This window comes from Paroedura picta, chromosome 15 (genome assembly GCF_049243985.1).
Source record: "Paroedura picta isolate Pp20150507F chromosome 15, Ppicta_v3.0, whole genome shotgun sequence".
NCBI lineage: Eukaryota > Metazoa > Chordata > Lepidosauria > Squamata > Gekkonidae > Paroedura > Paroedura picta.
In genome coordinates, this window is record NC_135383.1 from 13,929,503 (window position 1) to 13,954,955 (window position 25,453).

Here is a 25,453-nt window from a genome sequence, read left to right on the forward strand (position 1 = left end):
CACTCTGTGTACTGCCATTATGCAGCGTCAGGCAAAGAGATAAACCGTATCTGGAGGCAGCTACTAAGCCCCAGAGGTTTACTCTGAATGGGCTGTTACTGGCCTAGGTATAGGCACACCCTCCTTGCTTGGGTCGTGGATGGGGAGAAATATTTTGGAAGATGGAATGAAACTGGTGAAGGTTTTGTGGCAAGAAGTAGTCTGCTGGGAGAAACACACACTGCGCTCTGGACTAGCTGAAGCTTCCATACTGTCCTTCAGGGCAGCCCCACAAAGAAAACTGAAACGTCATCTAGCCCAGAGGTAACCACAGCAAGGATGCCTCGTGGCCAGATCAAGTTTCTTGAAGCCGCTGCAAAACCCCAGACGGCAGCAGCCAAACAGCAGTCAAAATTAAAGGGGGTGCAAGCAATCACCCACGAAAAACGGAAAGGGCCAAAGGGCAGACGTTCTGCCCGGTCCCCTAATGGATGTTAACAGTGATTCAGGTTACTGAATACATCCCTGCCGCCTTCTCAGGAAGCAGGCACTGAGGAAGGACTTTATCCTGTAATCCAGGGTCCCAAACAGAGTGCCCAGCGGTGCCACGGCACCCATGGGCATCTGTCCTGGCACCCAGCAAGTGTTTTGGACAGCGTATGAGATCAAGTGGAGTTCTGCCCAGTAGGGCATCTGATTGCCCATTTGAGATCTGATTGGCTGTGCAGATTAAAATAACATTTCTGAAAGACGGCTAAAGTATTGGTGTTATTCTCCTTCTAGTTCTTCTTTCCCAGGGTATCCTTCTATTATCACCTGCAGTTGGGCTCTCTCTCTCTCTCTCTCTCTGATTGTATCTGCCTTCCAAGTGACTATTTTGTGGTTTTACGTATCACTCTGTGTCAGAATTTAGAAGCTGTCCTCAGGCTCAACATGGCTGGGGACGGTTGCTGTAGTCAATCAGGTAGCTGCTGGGACATTTGGAGTTTGTCAGAGATACCTTTTGATTTGTTTTTGTTCCCAGTGCTCTTACTTAATACCACGAAACACTAAAAACGAACCTACAATGAAACTATGCCACATGTTTTTAAAAACACCTATATTCCTCGCCTGCTCCTGGTTTTTATTATTTCTTTTTAGTTGTGTAGCGACATCTTGTGGTGTATTGTATTATTGCTCCAACCGAGAGGGAATATTTTCATAGTTTTCTACCCCTCCGTTTTAAGGATTCATTGCTCCTAATGACTTAATGTTACCAGTGAAGATAGTTATAATTTTTTAAAAAAATTTGTCTTTGTAATTATGTCATCCTAATATGCAAACCACATGTGTATATTTTCCTCTTTGCAGTTTTCTGGGACCAGGCATTGTTGCAATATTATATACGCTGCTAGCAAAACCTTTCTTCGTCTAAAGCCTCTAAAACTACACAACCAATGTTTTGGCAATATGTATGTTATTTGGCTACACAAAAACTGCTCAGAGGCCCAGGAATTAAATTTGGACTTTTACAATACAATGCTAAGAGCTTAACGCTGCTTAAGACTTAGCTGGTTACACCGAGGATTCGAAGGACCTATATGACATCAGAGCAGGTGAGCCAATAGCAGCCAGGGGGCACAGCCAGGATGATAACTCTGACTAGAAGAAGAAGAGTTGGTTATATGCTGCTTTTCTCTCCCCTCCCTTAACATTAGCCACTGTAGCATCTGTGTTAGTACAGTATGAGTACATAGGTCTGCCTTATGATGAATCAAATCCTTGGCTTATCAAGGTGAGTATTGTCTACTCAGACTGTCAGCAGCTCTTCAGGATATTTCACTCACCTCCCACCTGGTCCTTTTACCTGGAGATGCTGGGGATTGATCCTAGGACCTTCTGCATGCCAGGCAGATGCTCCATCACTGAGCCACAGTCTATATTTGGAAATTATTAAACAGAAGCTAGATAGCCATCTGACATAGAGGCTGATTCTGTGAAGGCTCAAGAGGTTGGCAGGTTACAGTGGATGAGGGATTGGGATGTGAGTGTCCTGCACAGTGCAGGGGTTGGACTAGATGACCCAGGAGGTCCCTTCCAACTCTGATTCTATGATTCTATATGCCAGTGGCAGCTAATATCACACAAATCAAGGGGGTTCGGCACCCTCCCAAGATCAGAGCCCAACAAAGATTGACAACAGCTGCTTGTCAACAAGAGGCAGAGCTGAGGTCAGCAGTGGAGTTGAACCCCCCCCCCCATTGCTACTTCCTTAAGGTATTTCTTTGCCACTTCCTGTTATACTGTCATTGTGGAAGTAGCCCTGTGTTTCAGCCATTGGTGGTTGGCTTCAGGAAGCTTGCTACATATAGATGTTTCCTGAACCCTCCTTTTCTCACCTTGAACAGGCAGTCTGGGGCTTTCAGCACCACCCAGATCTGCTGGAGCTGTTTCTGAAGATTAGAGTTGCTCACACCAGGTTTGGAAATACCTGCAGTTTGGAGGGCGAAGTGGAGTTTAGGGAGGGGAGGAGACTCGGTAGGGTGTAACACTGTAGTCCACCTTCAAAAGCAGCTGTTTTCTCCATGAGAAGCGGAACAAAAGTTTTAAATAATAAATAAATAAGCTATTTATGCAGTCTGGAGGCCAGGTGTAATTCCAGGAGAACTCCAGCCTCCACCTGGAGAGTGGCAACCCTACTGAGCAGGTCGGTCCCCCGAAACTCCAGGGATGTGCTTAGTAAGAAGAGTAACAAGAGGCCCAGAAGGACTGTCAAGGGAAGGGAAATCCTATTCACTAGTAGGCTGTTTACACCACTTCCCAGCTCTGGCTCCAGTTCGGATTCTGTCTCCCTTTACTTCCTCTTCTTCCAAGTGCCATTTTAAGTTGCTATGGCAACCCCATATGCTGCCCCACTCTGAGGGTTCTTTTTTAAAGATACATGCATGGGCATTGTTATTAACATATTTAAGGTTCTACCCCACAGTTGTTGTTTTTTAAATAGTATTTTTCTACCAATGTGGGCTTCCAACCAGGTATTCAGAATCCAAAATTGTCATTGTGGTTGTTCCTATTGTGCAGATCTTTTGAACTGTATGGTGGCCATCCCTTGGCAATTAGATAGAAACACAATGGCATAAAAGGCTGCATTTGGTAGAGGGGGGGATTCAATGTTAAGAAGAGCTGTTTTTTTATACCCCACTTTTCACTGCCAGGAGTCTCAAAACGGCTTACAATTGCTTTCCCTTCCTCTCCCCACAAGGTAAGTGAGGTGGGTGAGACTGAGAGAACCCTGACATTACTGCTCTGTAAGAACAGCTTTATCAGGGCTGTGATGAGCCCAAAGTCACCCAGCTGGCTGCATGTGGAGGAGGGGAGAATCAAACTGGCTTGACAGATTAGATGCTGCCCCTTTTAACCATTACCCCCAAGCTGGCTCCCCAGCATCCTAGAACTAGCCTGACATTGTTCTGCAGAACTCAAAATACTGAGCGCTGTTTTGTGCTATTTCGGTTGGTTCTGATAAAATGCTGCCATGCCACTTCTGTTTGGCATTGGTTTTCCCTCTTTGGAATCCTGGACCAGGGATCTCACATAGGCAGGGATGTTTGCAAATGTCTAGGAGGGACAGGGCCCTGTTACCGCAGGCTGTAGTTTTCCCCCATTGGGGATGTTAATTTTCCTCCATTGGGGATGTTAATTTACCTCTGGTGAAGATTTGCTAGATCGAAACACCTTATGTACTGGTCCTAACAACTTGGCAATACTGCTGTACTCTCCCAGATATTTCATGTGTGCCAACAGATCTTTTCAATGGTTTTAAATATATGAGCTCCAATGAAATGTTTCCATTTTTGTAATTGCTTTAATCCCTAACTTTTTTTTTTTTTTGGTTCTCACCTGTTTTTCAGGTTGCATTTTTTTTTCCCTTTATGGTACCTGTTGTCCATCCCGAAATTTCCAGGAGTTTCCCAACCAGGCAGTGGCACCCCTCACCCCAATCCCCTGCTGGCAACCCCAGATGGAAAAGGCCATCCAGCCACAGCTAACTTATGATGACCCCCATAGAGTTTTCAAAGCAAGAGCTGTACAAAGACAATTTGCCTGCCTCTGTGTAGCAACCCTGGACGTCCTTGACGTTCTTTCGTCCAAGAATGAATCACGGCCAGCCCCGTTGTAGTTCCAAGATCTGATGAAAGTAGGCTAACCTGGGCCAGCCAGGTCAAGGAGATGACTGATATCACCTCCCTGGAATTCCAAAGGGGGAATATTTTAGGTGTGAGGCACTAAATCCTGCAGCCCGCGTGTTATCAGAGAAGGGTTCATTGAAATTCGGTTCTGTGCGTCTCTCCAAGGTTACCTTGAGCCCTTGCAGGCTCGCCTGTCTTAGTAGAGGTGCAGTTTTGCCGGAGAACGGAGGCCCAAGCTTGGAGGTTTACCGTCTTGGTTTGAGAGCGGCTCTTTGCAGGAAATGATTGAGCAGAGTGAGGTTCCTCATAACGCTGGGTCTCACACATGAAGTGCAGCTCGCTGTTGGCAGGCGAGTGCCCAAGCCTTCAGCACACAGTTTGTTGGTGGAAAGAGCCATCGACATGAACGAGGAGTTCGCTGCAGGCTTGGCACCCCAGCCACCTCTGCCCTCCAAGATCTATGGCACCCTCGAATCAAACACGGACTCAGGGGGACAGGGGAAGTGTTCACGCAAAAGGTCTTACCTAGCGGTTGCTGTCCTGTGCTATATTAACCTGGTGAACTACATGGACTGGTTTGTTGTACCAGGTAAGGGGGACGGATGCCTTTGGAGACCCTAAGGCTCCTTCAGCATTTGGTAGCGTTGGGCCAAGACAGTTTTTGTTGTTGTTTTTTTTAATGGCAGAGGGAGTGAGCATATATCAGAGTGGGGGAGCATCTTTGTATTCACTGGAAGAGTTTTGTGCATTCACTGGAAGAGTTTTGTGTATTCATTGTGTATTCACTTTGCATTCAGAGGGTCTTTGTGTTCAATTAAATTTGTATTCCATGAGAGGTTTGCATTCAGAATTAGGCATGAGCAAACCCCTTTGCCCGGTATTTTGGGGGAGGGGTTGGGTAGACTGGACCCCAAAAATATTGGTATTCCCCTACCAGTATTGAGATTCAGAACATACTAAGGAGAGCCAGTTTGTTTGTTTGTTTTTTGCAACTGGGGAAACAAAGGAGGATCTTGTCTGTGTGGGTACATACCATTTCTTGATGAACAGTGAGGACCCTTCTCTGAAGACTGGATCCTGCAGGGGTCCCCAACGTGGTGCCCCTGGGCTCCATGTCTTCTTGTCAACACTTATTTCAGCACCCACAGTGGGCAGGGCCAAGGAAGGCTATCGGAGATGTGATTGGCCATGCAGATGTTAAAAACTGTTGCTTTGGCAGCAGCTGCCACCATAGCACAAGAATCTTTGCTATATCACTGAAAGGAAGCTGTGGCAATGTTTTTATGGCTGGCTCAACTCCTCCGGCAGCCGTTTTGTGGCTGTGCCCTCTTCGCCATGTCAGAATTCCAAAAGGCGCCTGCAGGCTCAAAGAGGTTGGGGACCCTTGGAAGACTGTATTCATTTAGGCTTCAACAAAAAAGTCCTGCACCGGCTTGTGAAGAAGTGTCATTAAGTTGACCGCAACAGTTTCCTCCAGCTGAAGCCTAAAAACGTCTGTTCCCACCACAAGATCTCGTTGTGTTTGCTGATATACAATAGTTTCCTTTCATTTTTTTTATATTTCTTGTCTAGACCAAATAGCTACAGAGGACTTTTCACATTATAGAAGTTATAGGAAGAATTTTGGAAGAAAGATGGGCATGATTACTCTGCTGATTTTCCTATCTGCATAGTGCTGTATTTTTTTTTTCTGTTAGTTTGTTTTTTTAATCCCACTCCCACCCCCAGTTTTTAGAGTGACTCTGAAATCTCTCCTAGGGGCAAAATGGGGACCAGATAATGCCTGGGACAAAGTAGTGATGGGCAAAACTGTAGATGTTTTCCTGAGTCTTTGAAAGTTAAAAACACAATGAATGAATAATCTTGGTCTTTCTGGAACTTTGTGGCTATGGCCGATCTTTCTTTGTTACAGGAGTGCTTGAGAAGATTCAGATATTCTTCAGTTTAGGAGACAGTCAGGCCGGCCTGTTGCATACAGGTAAAAAGATTTTCCTGCGTGTCCAGCCTGTTCTTTTTCTTTAGAGAGCCAGCATGGTTTAGTGGTTAAGAATGGTGGCCTCTGATCTGGAGAACCGGGTTTGATTGCTCACTCCTCCACATGCAGCCAGCTGGGTGACTTTGAGCCAGTCACAGTTCTCTTAGGGCTGTGCTCACAGAGCAGTTCTGTTAGAACTCTCTCAGCCCCACCTACCTCGCAGAATGTCTGTTGTGGGGAGAGGAAGGGGAGGCGATTGCAGGCTGCTTTGAAATTTAGCCAGCGTGTTTCTAATTGTTCTAAAATTTCACTTGGACGTAGCCGAGAGAGATTTCCCCTCCTTGCACACAAAATGGCTGCCCTCGGTGACATCACTAGGTGACATCTCCTCTCCTCCCCTCCCGGTTTTCTTCCCGTTGCAGTTTTCATCATCTGCTTCTTGTTTTCGGCACCTCTGTTTGGATACCTTGGGGATCGATACAACAGGAAAATCATCTTGGGCGCTGGCATATTACTTTGGTCAGGAGTTACGCTTGGTAGCTCCTTCATCACTGAGTCGGTAAGGATTGGCTTTGGGAGGGGCCGGGGGTTGTGTCCAGGACCTCTGGGGTTATCAACCTCCAGGCAGGGCCTGGAGACCCCCTGGAATGATGGGCGAACTTTAGACAACAGCCACCAGCTCCCCTGGAGAAAAATGGAAGCTTTGGAGGAGAGGACTCTGGGGCGTTCCACTCCCATAGATCCCCCTCTCCTGCCCAAAATCTGCCAACCAATTAATCAGGGCAAATCTTCAGGAGAGCCAGTTTGGTGTAGTGGTTAGGAGTGCGGACTTCTAATCTGGTGAGCCGGGTTCGATTCTGCACTCCCCTACATGCAGCCAGCTGGGTGACCTTGGGCTCGCCACGGCACTGATAAAGCTGTTCTGACCAAGCAGTGATATCAGAGCTCTCTCAGCCTCACCCACCTCACAGGGTGTCTGTTGTGGGGAGAGGAAAGGGAAGGCGAATATAAGCCGCTTTGAGACTCCTTCAGGCAGAGAAAAGCGGCATATAAGAACCAACTCTTCTTCTTCTTCTTCTTCTTGTTAGTTGATAAAAGCATTTGATAGATCAACACTAATAAGCATCTAAAACTGCAATCCTACGCAGAGTTACTCCAGTCTAAGTCCATTGAATTCAATTGCGTTCAACTGGAATAACGCTGCACAGCATTACACAGTAAAGGCGGCAGCTGTAAATCGAACAAATCCTTTGCCCAGTCTGGAGGGTATCACTTAACAGGCACTGTCTAGGTCCTCATGCATCCTTTTGCTCCTCCAGATGGCCTGGCTATTCTTCATTTCGCGTGGGCTGGTGGGGATTGGCACTGCCAGCTATTCTACAGTTGCTCCTTCCATCATTGCCGACTTATTTGAGAAAGACCACAGGACTTGGACGCTCTCCATCTTCTACATTTTCATACCAGTCGGAAGGTACCTCCGCCGATCGGGGCGTCTGCTCTGTGTCCAGAAGGTTCCAGGTTCAAGCCTTCGCATCTCCAATTAAAAAGCTCAGGGGGTGGGTGATGTGATCGACCTCTGCCTGTGAACTTGGAGAGCCGCTGCCTGTCAGAATAGACACCGCTGACCTTGACAGACCAGGAGCCTGACTCAGTATAAAGCAGCTTCATGTATTCATGGTATGGAGAGGTCCTGCAGCTGCCTGGCAGAGTATCCATTGGGCATGCAGCAGGTACCAAGTTCAGTCCCTGGTTGTGGGTGTGTAAAGTTGCAGCCACTTTACGGCAACCCCAGCAAAGGGCTTTCAAGGCAAGGGAGAAGCAGAGATGGTTTTCCATTGCCTTAATTCAAGGGTAGTCAAACTGCGGCCCTCCAGATGTCCATGGACTACAATTCCCATGAGCCCATGCCAGTGAACGCCGACCCTGCTTAGCTTCTGAGATCTGGCAAGACGGAGCTGCGCCATGCTGCCTTTGCTCCCAAATCCCTGGTTATCTCCAGTTAAAAGGGTCGGGTAGCAGATGATGTGGAAGTCCTGCACCTGAATCACTGGACAGCAGCTGTCAGGCAAAGCAAACACCGACCTTAGTTATTCCTGTCTGGAATAGCAGTTAGAATGCGCTTCGTGTGTTTCTGTGAGTTCAAGACAAGAGTATTTATCAAGTTCATCTTGATGTTTAGAGCAGGCGTTCTTCAGGGTTTCTTGACAGCCCTGGAAGGGTTTCCTGAATGGGTGGGAGTTCATTCATTTGTAAAATGTGTTAAACATTGAAGGGGGTGATATGACCGTACGTGGTCCTGTCAACCCACCTTACCTTCCCCAAATGGCCAATGATGGGCCTGGAGGGCATGGGAAGGGGCGGGGCCACAGGTGGGCGTGTCTACATCTCTGCTTCCCAACCATATTCTGCATGATTCTGCCACTTTTGGGGTTTCTCGAAGCCTGAAGAATATTTTGGGGTTTTTTCAAAGGTAAAAAAAAGTTGACAAGGGCTGCTCTACCCTCTCCACAATTTGAACTGCAGCAGCTGGAGATGAAAGCTAATTATTTTCCTCTCTTGCCAGCGGCCTTGGTTACATCCTGTCTTCTACCATGGAACAAGCCACCGGGCACTGGAGCTGGGGATTCCGCGTGAGTCTTTTTTGCAATGCATCTGGCCCCTTTCATCATGTTATTCACAGGCACCTTTCCCACGTGACTTATTTGCCCCAGGTTCCATTGTTGTCGGGGAAACTTTCCCCCCCTTGCTTCCCCACAGCATTGTGGTCTCTTTGTGCCCCTGCCAGATTTTCCCCGGCTTTTCTTTGCCCTACACCAACTTGGTTAGGAGTGCGGACTTCTAATCTGGCATGCTGGGTTCGATTCTGCACTCCCCCACATGCAGCCAGCTGGGTGACCTTGGGCTCCCCACAGCACTGATAAAGCTGTTCTGTCCGAGCAGTGATATCAGGGCTCTCTCAGCCTCACTCACCTCACAGGGTGTCTGTTGTGGGGAGAGGAAAGGGAAGGCAATTGTAAGCCACTTTGAGTAGAGAAAAGTGGCATATAAGAACCAACTCTTCTTCAGTAATATCAGGGCTCTCTCAGCCTCACCTCCTTCACAGGGTGTCTGTTGTGGGGATAAGAAAGGGAAGGCGACTGTAAGCTGCTTTGAGCCTCCTCCAGGTAGGGAAAAGCGGCATATAAGAACCAACTCTTCTTCTTCTTCAGTAATATCAGGGCTCTCTCAGCCTCACCCACCTCACAGGGCATCTGTTGTGGGGAGAGGAAAGGGAAGGTGACTGTAAGCCGCTTTGAGACTCCTTCAGGTAGAGGAAAGCGGCATATAAGAACCAACTCTTCTTCTTCTTCCTTTCTCAAAACTGTTTCCCTCTGAAGTTTGGGGCAAGATTACAGCAAAGCCTGGAGGGCATTCCAGATGTGAGATGGCACCCCTGAAGATGCCCTGTGTCTAGTTGCTGCCCACCTCCTTGCAAAGAGATCTGGGCCTTAGAGGCAGGCTGGGATGTCCAAAAGATGTTCTTCGGATGTATCCTGACGCTGCCCCCTTGGCCATTGATGCCGGCCTTTGTTCCTCTCTCGGTAGGTTACGCCTTGCATGGGAATAGTCGGCCTGGCTCTCCTGGCCCTCTTGGTTCCCGAATCTGCCCACCGAGCAGCTACGAGGCAGGTAGAAAAGGCTGGCGACCAGGGAGAGGATTCAACTTGGTGCAAAGACGTCTCGTCCCTTTGCAGAAAGTAAGGAGATTTTGTGGCGATAGCAAGATGGTCTTGCTATCCTTTTCTCTTTCCGCTCCTCCAAGGAGCGTCAAGTGGCACACATCTCTCCCCCTTCCTTTGTTTTATTCTCATAAAGGCCCCGTGAGTAAATCAGGCTGAACGGGAATGAGCTTGACCACTGAATGGGGATTGGAAGCCTATTCTCCTCCCAGCTCTTTCGATTTCAAGCCAGGCCAACAAGAATTCCAGGTAGAGGCCAGCTACTGGACTTGAATTTAGCTCTTCTATGGCAGACCAACGTGGTCCCCACTAAACTGGCCTGTGAACGGCCACTCATTAATCCAGGAAGTAATCAGCAGTAATCTGGAACCACGCAGGTTCTTGGCATTGCTCATTGTTCTGAAGATTAAAGGTAAAGGTATCCCCTGTGCAAGCACAGAGTCATGTCTGACCCTTGGGGTGATGCCCTCCAGCGTTTTCATGGCAAACTCAATACGGGGTGGTTTGCCAGTGCCTTCCCCAGTCATTACCGTTTTACTCCCCAGCTAGCTGGGTACTCATTTTACCGACCTCGGAAGGAGTCAACCTTGAGCTGGCTGCTGGGATTGAACTCCCAGCCTCATGGACAGAGCTTCAGACTGCATGTCGGCTGTCTTACCGCTCTGCGCCACAAGAGGCTCTTGTTCTGAAGATTACAGCTGTTCTATTCTGCTCAGGAGGTAAATTGCAGTTAATCCAGAACTCTCTCAGCCACACACAGCTCACTGGGTGCCTGTTGTGGGGAGAGGAAGGGAAAGGCATTTGTTAATCGCTGACAGCTCTTCTTCTTATGAAGACTGGTGAGTCAAAGGAAGCAGGTAACCCACACAGTGTAAGTTAGAGTGGTGGATTAAGATCTGGGTTTGAGTCTGTGAAGTTCAGGGGGCCAGTCACTCTTTCCCAACCTGTCCTATCTAAAAGGGGGGTTCTTGGGGGTGTAAAATGAAGGGAAAGGAAGATCTGACATACTTTCTGAACATGGGACGAGGGTTGGGTCGGACATGCCTTGTGTGTCATTTACACACCTATATTTTTGTGTATTTTGTACTCATACTTGTGTGCTGTCAAGTTGCAACTAACTCACAAGAACCCCCTGGACCATGGAGTTTTCAAGGTAAGAGATGAGCAGAGGGGGTTTGCCACTGCCTTCCATCCCATAATAGCCCCTGTCTTCTTTGGTGCTCTCCCGACCAGGTACGGACTGTCGCCAACCTCACTTAGCTTCTAAGCTCTAACAAGATCTGGGTAGGCTGGGCTCTGAGGCTGCTGTGTTGTTAAAATACTAAAATGTCGCCTGAGCAGAGGATTCCACTAGAGGGCACTGTTGGCTTACATAAATCCTCTGTACAATAAAATCAGAGTCCGGTAGCACCTTTAAGACCAACAAAAATTTATTCAAGGCATGAGCTTTCGAGTGCAAGCACCCTTCGTCAGACTATACATCCTCTGTAGGCCTTCATCCCTACAGCTGTTAATTTTGGGGACGGGGAGATCTCGCAAGGCAATTGCTGAGTGCAGATGAGCAAAGCCGCCACTGCATACGAGCTTTCTGGGGAGTAAACATCACTGAAATCAGTGTGACCAACATCTGTAAAGCAAAACAGGAGTCCAGAGGGACCTTAAAGGTTTTACGGGGCTTCAGGAATTGCCTTTGGTTTTGCTGCAATAAATAAGGCCAATCTACTGGAATTTACACCAGAGTCCTACCTTGGATCTCCTGATTGCACTACATATACACCATACAAGGGAGCTGATCTCTGAGGATTTGGGCGGTAGTTCCTCCAAGGAACACTAGGGGTCATGATGTAGAGGCAGACAATGAGAAATTGCTTCTGAACGCCCCTTGCCTGGCTGCCAGACAATCGGAAGCAAAGTAGGGCCAATCCTGGCTGGTATTTGGACGGGAGACTGCCAAGGATTCAGGGGATGGTTCCTCCAAGGAACATTAGGGATCTTGGCACAGAGACAGGCAGTGGCCAACCACCTCCGAACATCCCTTACCTGGTTCTCCAGATCTCCTGGCTGCATTACTCACACGCCATCCGAAAGAGCTGCTGCTAGTCTGAGTAGACTTACTGGGCTTGACAGACTGATGGTCTGATTCTGTATAACAGGGGTAGTCAACCTGTGGTCCTCCAGATGTTCATGGACTACAATTCCCATGAGCCCCTGCCAGCGTTTTCTGGCAGGGGCTCATGGGAATTGTAGTCCATGGACATCTGGAGGACCACAGGTTGACTACCCCTGCTGTATAAGACAGCTTCACGCACGTTCTTCTTGTGACTCATACCGCACATATCGACTGGGAGAAAAGCAGGATGTAAATACATTCTACAGCAGTAATACCTTCACTTTTCCGGTAGCTGGAGTTTCGTGTGGTCCTCGTTGGGCGTGACCGTCCTGGCTTTTGTCACAGGCGCTCTGAGCTTCTGGATCCCCACGTTCCTCTGCAGGGCTCAGTTCCTCCATCTCAACCTTTCTTCGTCGACAGAAGAAAAATGTAATGCCTCCAACAGGTGAGGTGGACTTCTTTCTGGAGGAGAAGAAACCAGACAGGGGGGATGCTTTTAATAGATTCCTACCCAGCTGCCTACAGCCAGTCAGGTGAGCCAGCTTGGTGTAGTGGTCGGGAGTGCGGACTTCTAATCTGGTGAGCTGGGTTTGATTCCCCGCTCCTCCACATGCAGCCAGCTGGGTGACCTTGGGCTAGTCACAGCAGTGATAAAGCTGTTCTGACCGAGCAGGAATATCAGGGCTCCCTCAGCTTCACCCATCTCACAGGAGAGGAAGGGAAGGCAAATGCAAGCCACTTTGAAACTCCTTCAAATAGAGGAAAGCAGCATATAAGAACCAACTTCTTCAGTAATATCAGGGCTCTCAGAGCCTCACCTCTTTCACAGGGTGTCTGTTGTGGGGAGAGGAAAGTCTTCTCCTTCTCCTTCTCCTTCTCCTTCTCCTTCTCCTTCTCCTTCTCCTTCTCCTTCTCCTTCTCCTTCTCCTTCTCCTTCTCCTTCTCCTTCTCCTTCTTTGCATTTCTTGCTAACTTCAGAAAAGAGATCACCTTCTTTAGGAATTCCTTGACTAAGAGCATGGGAGAAGTCCTGCTGGATCAGACTGGTGGTCTATCTAGTCCAGCATCCTGCCTCATATACTGACCGACTTGTTATTCTGGAGGGCCAACAAAGAGAGCATTGGCAACAGGGCTTTCTCCAGATGTTGCCTCCTGGAGAAGGCAAGTATTGTAGAAGAAGTATTGTAGAAGAAGAAAAGTTGGTTCTTATATGCTGCTTTTCTCTACCCGAAGGAGTCTCAAAGCGGCTTACAATCACCATCCCTTTCCTCTCTCCACAACAGACACCCTGTGAAGTAGGGGAGGCTGAGAGAGCCCTGATATTACTGCTCGGTCAGAACAGCTCTATCAGGGCTGTGACTAGCCCCAGGTCACACAGCTGGCTGCATGTGGAGAAGGAGTGAGGAATCAAACCCCGCTCTCCTGGTTGTCTCTAAATGTGGAGGTTCTCGACAGCCCCTCCTCGTGGTCAGATGGAGCTCTGCAGGAAAGCTGCATCTCTGGACCACCTGCCTCCCACCCATTTTCAAAACGAATGCAGATCCGGTCAAGGTGGGGGGAGTGCTGATCCTATTGGGATCCTACTGTTGCCAGAATGACCCACTGTAATAGACTACAAACTCCAGTCTGTGTGTGTTTTCCCCTCCAGCCTGATCTTTGGCGGCATGACTGTTGCTACCGGCATTTTGGGGGTCGTCGCTGGCGCAGAAGCGGCCAGAAGATACAAGAAGATTAATGCGCAAGCTGACCCCATAATCTGTGCTGTGGGTTTGCTTGCCTCGGCACCGTGCCTGTATCTTGCGATCATGCTGGCTCAGGAGAGCATCGTGGCTACTTATGTAAGCATGTTGAGATATTTCGTGTTTGGCAAGAGTTTTTTTTTCCTCCCTCCCTGCTCCCCTTAGTGGGGTTTCTAGTATACATTCAGTTCCGTTGTCTCCTAGGCAAATTGGGGAAAGTAATGAAGAAGAAGAGTTGGTTCTTATATGCCCCTTTTCTCTACCCGAAGGAGTCTCAAAGCGGCTTACAATCGCCTTCCCTTTCCTCTCCCCACAACAGACACCCTGTGAGGGAGGTTAGGCTGAGAGAGCCCTTGTATCGCTGCTCAGTTGGGACACATTTATCACTGCTGTGGCGAGCCCAAGGTCACCCAGCTGGCTGCATGTGGGGGAGCAGGGAATCAAGCCCAGCACGCCAGATTAGAAGTTCGCACTCTTAACCACTATAGCAAGCAGGTGTATACCAGGATTTATAGTCCATTCAACAAACGAAAACTGGGGTACACAATAAGTGGAAAATACACAGCCCCCCCTTTTATTCCTAGGAATTATAGTCTGGCATCAATTCTGTTTACCAGTTTCTGTACAACTGTGAGGGGTTATCAATTTATTATTGACCAAATGGGCATCTCACGTTTCTGCCTTCATAGGGCTACCCAAGCAGCTACATGCGACTCTGATCCCGCTGGACAAATCTTTAACTGCTAGTTAAAGATCATCTGGTCTTTTCCTTCTCTGTCCATGCTAGTTTCCGCCCTCCATTTTGTAGTGGTGATAGGGACGCCAGCCTCCAGGTGGGGCCTGGGGATCCCACGGAATTACAGCTCAGAGATCAATTCCTCTGGAGAAAGTGGCTGCTGAGAAGGTGGGTCATATGACCTTATCCCATGGAAATCCCTCCCTTCTCCAAACCCTGCCTTTCACAGGCTTCACCCCCAGAGTCTCCAGGTATTCCCCATCCCAGAGATGGCAATCATAAGTGGTGGTTGGAGGACTACAGAAACCAAGAGTGCGGTGTAGCCGTGGAAACAGTCTTGCCTGGGGAAGATTGAGGCTCAAAAACTCCCTGAGCTGACCAAGCTCTGCGGATGACTCTGTTCTGTTGGGAGAGGAAAGGGAAGGCAATTGTAAGCCGCTTTGAGACTCCTTCGGGCACAGAAAAGCGGCATATAAGAACCAACTCTTCTTCAGTAATATCAGGGCTCTCTCAGCCTCATCCCCCTCACAAGGTATCTGTTGTGGGGAGAGGAAAGGAAGGGGATTGTAAGCCGCTTTGAGACTCCTTCGGGTAGAGAAAAGCGGCATATAAGAACAAACTCTTCTTCTACTCTCTCTTATGCTCTTGTTAACCTTCCTCAAGATAAAACCGTGATTGCCAGACTCCAAGCTTCCCCTCAGTGATTCTCCCCACACAGCTGCAATCCGACTGGCACATGGCTGAGACCAGAATTAACAGCAACGGTCTTTGGCAGAGTTAATTATAGTCATTGAGGCCAGCCTGCCAAAACAGTCCTTCTGCCACGCTGTTGTCTCAAAACAGAGGGAGGGGGAGGAGGGAAGGATCCCTTCTGTTGGCACCTCGTGGGCAGGAAAGAAGAAACGTTTAGACGGCCTCGTTGACAAAAATGCTGCGGAATTCTGTTGAATTTGGGAGCCTGAAAAAGTTGGCATGAACAGGCCAATCGCTGGCAGGGTCTCATGGTAATTGTAGTCCATGGAGAGCCACAAGTTGGCCACCCCTGCTGAATTAGAAGTCCGCACTGCTGACCACTACACCAAACTGGCTTATTTAGTCCTCTGCCAAGTTCTGGTCCTGCAGGGCGTTCATAACAGCAGAATCCTTAACCAGCAAATATTTCTCGTTCCTCCTCTGGATATTGGCGAACCCTACTGTGTGTTTCCCTGAGGACAGGTCCAAAATGAGAGCTGTGTTTTGCCTGGGAAGAGACTCACAGAATCTGCACTGCAGCGCCAGGGTGGGGAGGGGGTGGATTTCACGTTGAGGGGAGGGAAAAGGCAACGAATTGTACGTAGCCGTGCAGAACGCCTCTCAACACGATCAACACTCCAGTGATGACAACTTTAAAAGTATTTGCTGAGCATGTCATTTGGCTTCAATAACAGCGGATTCGGTTGCAAGTGTAGACATGTGCATCGGGGAAGAGGTACAGTGTTTTGCTCTGACCGATGCCTGAGAGGGGAATGAAATGTATTTGCACTTTTTTTTTCTCCTCATATCTTAAATTTCCTTGCCTCATCCCTGTGGCTGGTGCCATGTAGTTGTGAGACTATTGCCAGCTGGAGCTTGCCTACCTGCCTATCTGTGAAGCTTAAATGGTAAAACATAGGTCAGAATAGACACCTGAAATGTTATCCTTTTTGATACTTCCAACAATCCCTATTTACCTTAGACAAGTCTCTGCTTTTTTGGGTTTCCCTCCCTGGCAAATCTGTTTTCAGGGCCTTGCCTTCTGGTTGTTCTGGCCCTGCTAAAAGGTGTGTTCCATCGCTCCTTCTCATGGGCTTCTTCTATGTAGCTCCAATTTTATGGAGTAGCCTCACAGAGGAAATCAGATTTACATCTTTCTTACTAGGGCTTCTAAAATAGAACTGTTGAGAACAGATTCTTCCTCCTCCAGCCGATAGTTCTGTGGGTGTTCTGAGAGACAGCAGTCTTGGTTTATTTTTTAATCTTTTTCTGGCGGCTGATGATTAAATTCTGTGTTTTTTGATGGGGAAACATCTTATGCGGCAGCCATAGGGGGAAATCTTTAAGATGTGCAAGGGAAAATGCAATGGAAATCCATTACAGAAGTCATTGTTGACTGGAAAATTTAAAGGACACAGAGGGACAAGCTGTAAACCTCCAGGACGCCGGGCATGAGTACTCCGTATGGTGTGGCCACAGGCAACATCTGTACATCACGATATCTCCATTCGTTTTTGGACAATTTCAAAACTTTAAAAAACAACAGTTTCCTCTCATTGACATCCTTCATTTGTCAGAAATAATTTCACGTAAAACATTGAAAAAACGTAAAAACGAAAATTCAACAGGAAACGTCAATTTAGAGAAACAATCTCTTAACAGAGAGTAAGACGGTTATAACAATTGCTGCTCCTAGCTTATGGCGTTCCAGATGTTTAAATTTAAAATTGGTGCCCCTTGAAAAAGCCACACAGCGAAACACGTTGGGGTTTGTTTAATACCCTGGACATTAAAGAACCACTGAAGTCTGAAGACTCCTTGAAGTCTGTTTATTATACTGTAGCATTTGATACACCAGACGGGTCCCCCAGGGCCCCATTACTTGCTTTGACTCTTACACAGGGCATTGCATGGGGGAAACCAATCTGTGTATTCCATAATGTATAAATTGGCAGGGCACAGTACAAAGGAGCCAGAATAAGGCTCCTTTTTGCTGTGTGGAGAAGAAGAAGCCAGCTGCCTATAATGGCCATTGGAGCCTCCACCTGCTAAAGGTAAAGGTAAAGGTATCCCCTGTGCAAGCACCGAGTCATGTCTGACCCTTGGGGTGACGCCCTCCAGCGTTTTCATGGCAGACTCAATACGGGGTGGTTTGCCAGTGCCTTCCCCAGTCATTACCGTTTACCCCCCAGCAAGCTGGGTACTCATTTACCGACCTCGGAAGGATGGAAGGCTGAGTCAACCTTGAGCCGGCTGCTGGGATTGAACTCCCAGCCTCATGGGCAAAATTTCAGACAGCTGCCTTACCACTCTGCGCCACAAGAGGCTCTTCTCCACCTGCTACAGTCCCCCAATAGTCTTTCTCATTCACATGTACCTACATGACCTGGGCCAATTCTCCATTTTGCAGACAAATCTGTATTTATAACACGAGTTAGCCAATTGCATTAATAAGCCAGCTGTCAGCATTCAAAGGAAAGTGGCCGAAACGCCCTAGAAAAATGTCAAAGAAGAGCAGCAGTTTCCCTTTAATTTTTTTTTTTTTGCTATTCTCCAGTGCCTCTGCCTGGTGAGCTCCTGATGGCATAGTAACGCTCTTTCTCTCCCCTTCTCATTTTTAACATTTCAGATTTTTATTGCCCTGGGAGAATTCCTTTTATCTTTAAACTGGGCCGTTGTGACTGACATACTCTTGGTAAGTTTAGTTGTTTTCAGTGCCGTATTGATCTTGAGGCAAGACGCCTATTCTTGGATTTCTGTTCTTTCAAGATGAGAGGAAGTATCTGTTTTGTCCTTTCGGCAAGAGGAACTAAGGTCAGATCAAGGAAGCGGAAGGGAGGGCCGAACGTTGTTAGATTAACATGAAAGGGCAAAACCTTGGCCTCGAACGAGACAGATTGCATTTCAATGAATTGGCTTATTAAAATTAAAAAATAGATCCCAAGTTGGTCAGGCTTGTCAATTATCCTCAAACTTTCGACCATGAGACCTTGTGGGGTGTAGTGGTTAGAGCAGCCTTCCTCAACTTTTTTGTTGTTGAGAAACCCCGATCATGCAGAATATTATAGGGAAGCCAGGGGCAAATTCCTTGCCAAGTTACTACCAAACTCACACCCCACTTCTGATTTTGATAAAGTCGCCTATCTGTTATCAGATGTCGACCCCTATATTTCATATAGGGTGGCACTTTTCGCTCTGGCCGCCAGGAAGATCTGAGCCAAAACTGTTTCTTTTAAATTGTAACTCAGTAGCCCTCGTCTACAATTTTATGTACGCAATATTGGAGAAATATTGTTTTATCCGTAAAGGTAAAGGTATCCCCTGTGCAAGCACCGAGTCATGCCTGACCCTTGGGGTGACGCCCTCCAGCGTTTTCATGGCAGACTCAATACGGGGTGGTTTGCCAGCGCCTTCCCCAATATCCATATTTGTACCATATTGTTTTTAGTTATGTTTTGTAATGGCCTTTGGCTAAACACAATAAATGTTATCTTATCGCATCGACTGGGAAGCATAGCTATGTGCATGCCCACCTGGGGTGCCTCCCCTTCCCATCTCTCCCAGGCCCATCATAGGCCATGGAGAGGGTCACTAGCACCATATATGGTCATATCACCTGATAACTGTTTAACAAATTAAAAAAATATATATAAAAAAAATTAATTCCTACCCATTTGGGAAACCCTTCAGAGACATCAAAAAACCACAGGGATTCACTAAACTCTGGTTGAGACAGCCTGGGTTAGAGTGTCAAACGCATCGGAAGGATCCAGGTTCAAATCCCAGCTCTTCCAGGGAGAATCATGGGGCCAGTTGCTCTTTCTCAAGCTAACGGGGTGTTCTTAGGTGGAGAAATTACGTTGTAAGTAGCTTTGGGTCCCTACTGGGGAGAGACAAACAGGGCAGACATCTCTAAACAAATGAATTCCTGCCTAGGATTAAGGCTCATAGGTCCTCATCTCAAAGATCTCCCTAATGTTCAGAGTCTGTGCCTTGTGCCAACAAAACTGATAGCTCTTCTCTTCCGTGTATGTGCTGCTCTCTTTCTCTCTCTCTCTCTTTGTATGTACTGCTCTGTCTCTGCCTCTGCCTCTGCCTCTGCCTCTCTTTGTATGTGCTGCTCTGTCTCTGTCTCTGTCTCTGTCTCTGTCTCTGTCTCTGTCTCTGTCTCTGTCTCTGTCTCTGTCTCTTTGTATGTGCTGCTCTGTCTCTGTCTCTGTCTCTTTGTATGTCTCTCTCTGTCTCTGTCTCTTTGTATGTGCTGCTCTCTGTCTCTGTCTCTCTCCCTTTGTGTGTGTGTGCATGGCATGTGTGTCATAACAAACCTCTGAACTTTTTCTTTCTTTTTCACAGTATGTGGTGAAACCCGAACGCCAGTCAACAGCCATGTCCCTTCAGCTTTGTGTCAGCCATTTACTGGGTGATGCTGGAAGCCCGTATCTCATCGGCGTGGTGAGTTTTGAGAGTCTAGAGCAGCCTTTTTCAGCCTTTTGACTGTGGGGGAGCCCCTAAAATAATTTCTCAGGCTTTGGGGAGCGCTGGAAGTGATGTCAGCTGGACATGCCTCTCTGCCACATCCCCTGGAAGTGACATCACCACCCAGGTTAATGAGCAGACTGGAAGAGGGCTGAGGAGGGGAGAAACAGTAGGCTGTAGGCTCTGCCCCCCTCCTAGGAGCAGAAACGACAAGATAACATGCTCAGGAGAGGAAACAATGGAAGTGAAAAATTCCCTAGCTTGTGGCTGAGACCATTAAGTCAGTAGGGGGAAAGCCACAGGCCCCCTCTGGAGCACCCACAGACCCCGAGGAGTCCATGGACTCCTGGCTGGGAATACCCAGGCTAGAGGGATCTGGTTCTGGATAAGATCAGGTGGGAACTGTGCAATACAATTTCAATTTAACCAGAATATAGGACTTGTACAGTAAAATAATACACAACTCGTTGGATTTTATCAGCTATTTCAACAGCCGTTTTGTAAACAATACAACTCAATACACAAATGGTTCTGCTGAAATCAGACCCAAGTCTGCTTACATAAGTGGTCTTCAGCTCATAGGACCTCTCAGTTAGGTCACCGAACCCCACCTGCTTGCAGGTGAGACCCTCTAGAGATGGAGAGTAGTGGGGGGGGGCAGGGTGAGATAAGGTCCTTGCAGCATGGATATGATTCCTCCATGGCCCTGACCTTTGGTATTCCTCTTGACATTCTTACCCCAACAGCTTATTCAAAGTTGTTTTGCCACTGTTTTAAATTGTTTTACTTCTACCTTAATTTATTTAAATTTTTATTTGTATATGAGATAGGTTGTACACCACCCAGAGCTGGTCTCTCGGATAGGTGGCATCGAACTTTAATAAACTAAACAGTTCCCGTATTTTGGTCAGCTCATGACTGATAGCCATGACAGGGCTGAGAATTGTTCTCATCTCCAGATCTCCGATGCAGTCCAGAAGAGCCAGGTGCAATGGTCTGTCCTATGGTCCTTCCGGAGCCTCCAGTACAGCTTCATCCTGTGTGCCTTTGTCAGCATCTTAGGGGGAGGCTGCTTCCTCCTGACCGCCTCCCGCATCGAAGAAGACCGCAAGAAAGCCGCACGGCCACTTCAAGGTTCCTCCCCTTTCTGCTTCCATTTTCTCTTTGCAAAAAAAGCACATTTGTGCTACAGGCTTTGGGCTTGTTTACTATAGATTTTACTGCCAGGGGTCTCCCAATGAACGATGGGGAATTCCATGTCTTAGGGTCTGAGGCAATTCCACTTTTTTCCTGTTTCGCTTTCTCTCTTTTTTAATGTTCCCTAAACAAAATAGTAAAGCCTGCTTTGCTTTCTAAGTGGGACCCAAAGCAGCCTATCAAAACATTCTCTCATCCTCTGCTTTAGCCTCAGAATAAAACTTTATGGGGTAGGATAAGAGAAAGCAGTGGCCCGAGGTCAACCAGCAGCAGGCCAGAGCAGGGATCCAACCCTGGCTGTCCCAAGTTGTAGCCTGACATGCTATTATGCCATGTCAGCCTGCTGGACAGGACCAAGGTACAGATGAGAGAAGAAGAAGAAGAATTGGTTCTTATATGCCACTTTTCTCGACCTGAAGGAGTCTCAAAGTGGCTTACAATCACCTTCTCTTCCTCTCCCTACAACAAACACCCTGTGAGGTGGGTTATGCTGAGAGAGCCCTAATATGACTGCTTGGTCAGAACAACTCTATCAGGGCTGTGACTAGCCCCAGGTCACCCAGCTGGTTGCATGTGGGGGAGTGTGGAATCGAACCCATCTCACCAGATTAGAAGTCGGCGCTCCTAACCACTACGCCAAGCTGGCTCTCAAATCACCAAACCAGAAAGAAGAAAAGTTCGACGTGGCAGCTTAAATGATATCCTTCTTTATTCCCAATCTATTTGAAGGTTACTTCACATGTTCCACCATATTTGATACAACTGAAAAATACATTTGCATGATTTGTCACTAATCACAAGAAAAAACAAAAGCCAAAACGGGGTCTGGATATAAACAATTTTTCAATATGTCAATATTCCGTTTTCAATCAATCTTTCTCAGTAGTTAACTGTTCAAATGAGGTTTCAATTCATACGTTCTTCAGTTATTTCGTATACATCGTCCCAAAGGCTCAAAATCTTCAAGGGTTCTTCTACAAAGCTCAATGGCAAAATTTGGGGAATTTTGTTTTGGCTTTTCTTTTTCCTTGTAATTAATGACAAATCATGCAAAAGTATTTTTCGGTTATATCAAATACGGCGGAACACGTGAAATAACTTTCAAATAGATTGGCAACAAAGAAGAATATTGTTTCAGCTGTCACCTCAAACTTTTCTTCTTTCTGGACAGGACCAAGGACAGAGCCAGGGGATGACCCAAGAACAGTACATTTGTGTAAGGAACCCCTGACATGATCTAAAACAGGGCTAGTCAACCTGTGGTCCTCCAGATGTTCATGGACTACAATTCCCATGAGCCCCTGCCAGCAAGCACTTGCTGGCAGGGGCTCATGGGAATTGTAGTCCATGAACATCTGGAGGACCACAGGTTGACTACCCCTGATCTAAAACACCCTTTCCCAGCCTTTTGACCATGGAGGAGCCCCATGGAAGGGAAGACAATTGTAAGCCACTTTGAGACTCCTTCGGGTAGTGAAAAGCGGGGTATAAAAACCAATCCTTCTCCTCCTGGTTCTTTATTTTGCAAGTCTTTTCTAACCGCGAGGACTCTGTTTGCAGGTTTCGAGAACAAAGGTTATCACTCCCATGACGGACAGCTGGACAAACTTCCTGAAAAGTAGTACAGCCCATCCCCCTTGCCAACTGGGAAAAAATGCCTAAAGATCAACATGGCCTCCCAAGGACCAACTTGTCCGCGTGGCATTTAGAGCGTTCTTTGAATCACGCAGCGAGCCTCCATCTGTGCCTGTGAAACTGGCAGGGGAGGCTGGCAAAGAGTCTGGTGACTACAGAAGCCTGGGATGGAGAGCTGTCAAAGCAAGGGAAGATATTTCCACCTACAAGCTATCAAGCCACAGGGAACAATATTTTGCAACTAAGTCTCCTTGAAACTAGAAGGTGCTGTTTTCGGCAGGGATTGGCAATCAGTGGTGGAGCTCATACTTTGCCAGGACAACGTTCGACATTTACCTCTAAGACTTTTCTGCATTTTCAGCTAGCCTGATAGAGAAGGACCTCAAATGGAGCCCTTGCATGGCCTGTGTCCAGGAAGCAAACCGTGTGCCAAATAGACCTCTGGTACCTTCATACTGTCCATAATTGCATAAACCTGTCTATCATCTCATAGAATCATAGAATCATAGAGTTGGAGGGGGCCACACAGGTCATCTAGTCCAACCTCCTGCTCATTGCAGGATCATCCCTAAGCATCCTAAAGCATCTCCTTCCTTAGCTGTTTTTTTCCTAAGCAAAAAAAAGGGGGGGTATTAATACTGTCACCAGAAGAACATAAGTGTTGCTTTGCAGGATCAGACCAGTGGTCCATACAGTCCAGCATCCTGTCTCATGCAGAAGCCAACCAGTTGCCCCGGAAAGCTGACAACAGGTCAAACAGTCCAGGGCTTATTGTGAATGCTTCAGGCTGATCCTGCATTGAGCACGGGATTGGACTCCATGGCCTGTGTGGCCCCTTCCATGATTCCACTGATGCTGCCTCTGAGCACTGGCAGAGGTTTGTCTTTTTGGCTGCCTTTATTCGTCGTGAGTAGTGGCTATTGATTGATTGACCTTTCCCCTCCGTGAATCTGTGTCATCCCCTGTTAGGGATGCCAGATTTCAGGTGGGACCAGAGGATCTGACCACCCTCCCCTCCCATCCCACTCTGATGGCCGGGGGAACCTAGCAACCCTTATCGGTGCTCCAGGCTGTAGTTCATGGCCACCGCTTACTCATGCTGTTCCTTTAGGTGGCTTTAAAAGGACATAAACGAATTCATGGAGATGCATTTATTTGTTTAGATATTTGTACCTGGCTTAGAGCAAAGCTGCCAAAGCAGCTCCAACATACCTCCCAGATGGTCTCCATTCTGTGTAAGGCAACTGATGCTCTGCTAGTCATATCCTGCTCCTGTTTTTCTCCTACTCTGGCATACTCATAAGGAACATTCCGAGCCTTCTCCTGGCCATTCTTGGGCAGAGTTAAGTTATGCCGCTGACCCAGGTGGAAATCAATTTCATGCTTTCCTCTGCCCAAGTCCTCTTGGAACATTTACGCTCGTACACGAATGGGACCCCGTTTGCACTTAGACACTGGTTTGATACATAGCTGCTTACCGAGGCTTTTAATGGGGATCTTACCGATCTTTTCGTTCTGATTTTTACAACCGTTCCCCCTGCGTGTTTTTGAGGAGAGCTTGCCTATTCCTCAGGTTTGTTTTAGGCCACTTACGCTGGTTCCTATTGGCTGCCAGTCTTATAAACTGTAGAATGGGATGATTTTATGGCTGGCAGGGGGATATCGATCTGTCTGTCTGTATATCTATCTTATCTATCATCTGTCTGTCTGTCTGTCTGCCTACCTACCTATCTGTCCATCTGTCCATCCACCCACCCACCCACACACCTGGGTTGAGGCCAAGCATGCTTCCCTGGGGCCAGGGACCATGAACAAATTAGCACCTGCAGAGCGGAGAGCCCTGCAAGGGGCATAAGAAGACAAGCGGTCCTTCAAATAGGCAGGGCCCATAAATGCACGAGGAACCCTTGCTGCTAATTTGCCTGTTGCAATTCTGTTTTGCCACTGTTCCTTAGCGGAGAGTTCTGCAGGGCTACCCAATGTCCACAAAGTCATCTCTGTAGACAAGCACCAGTGTGCTTAAAAAAGAGCTCTTTTCAATTAGAAGCGAATGGCAACTGGGTGGCCCTGTGCTAAGCCCTATGCTTGACAGTGTCCTTGACAGCCCCCCTCTCCCCCCACACAAGGACCCTGGCCAGTTCGTCCCAGCCAGGTAAAATCCTCCCTTTGGAAAGCTGACAAGAGATCAGTCAGTCAAAAGGAAACCCAGCCATTTGCCTGTCTTCCAAGCAGCTGGCGGTGCCAAAAGGCAGATGGACGAAATGTCTCTGTCACCTGCAAATGAACCCGGCTGCCTGCCTCTTCTTTCAGAGACATCCCAGGAGGCTATTAAATGCATAGAAATGAGATGTAGAACGGCATCCCATTTTTAAAAAAATATATAATATACTGCATATAAAGGCCATTTTGCAGACTCCATAATTAACATGCCAGTTCAGATCTCTTTTGCCCCAAGGACTGCTTTCCGTGTCTTGGCCAGCAAAACAGAGGATTTTCCAGTGGGGGCCCCTCAGCTTTGAAATGCCCTCCCTGTTGAAGCCCATCAGAGATGCTGTGGACTCTGTGTCAGAAGTCCCATGTTGCCCAAAGGCTCAGAAAGGCTGGGGACCCCTGCTCTACATCAGCACGACAAAGGCGGGACCGGAAGAGCTATTTCCTCCTTGACTTTTGCAAAACATCTTTGCCCTTATTCCTGCTAAGTGGAAACAAGAAGGGTCACCGAGGGGATGACTGGGGTATGGTGCTGAGTCCAAATGTGCTTTTGTGGTCTTTGGCGTTCCCTTATCTGTAACAGGGCAAGTCGTGAGACGGTTCTCTGCTTTACGAAATGCTCTGGCTTCCCGGAGTCGTTTATTGAGACCTGATTAAGAAGTGCTCGGAGGGGGGTCTCCACTGAATTAGGCACTGCGGAGAGGCTAATTAAGTGCGCTCCCGGAGGGATCGGCTAATAGCCAAGCCGGAACAGGTGAAGTTTTCAATTATTTCA

General features: G+C 47.6%; 1 protein-coding gene across 1 annotated transcript; it reads left to right on the top strand.

Annotated features, from left to right (window-relative positions):
* The first annotated feature begins 4,489 nt into the window (after window positions 1–4,489).
* Window positions 4,490–23,589, top strand: SPNS3 (SPNS lysolipid transporter 3, sphingosine-1-phosphate (putative)). The gene is made up of 12 exons (XM_077311458.1): window positions 4,490–4,737; window positions 6,061–6,126; window positions 6,546–6,682; window positions 7,443–7,594; window positions 8,687–8,753; window positions 9,709–9,860; window positions 12,245–12,397; window positions 13,601–13,790; window positions 17,789–17,854; window positions 19,513–19,611; window positions 20,595–20,769; window positions 22,393–23,589. The coding sequence occupies exons 1-12, from the start codon at window positions 4,551–4,553 to the stop codon at window positions 22,452–22,454; spliced, it is 1,506 nt and encodes a 501-aa protein (XP_077167573.1). The 5' UTR covers window positions 4,490–4,550; the 3' UTR covers window positions 22,455–23,589.
* The last annotated feature ends 1,864 nt before the right edge of the window (window positions 23,590–25,453 follow it).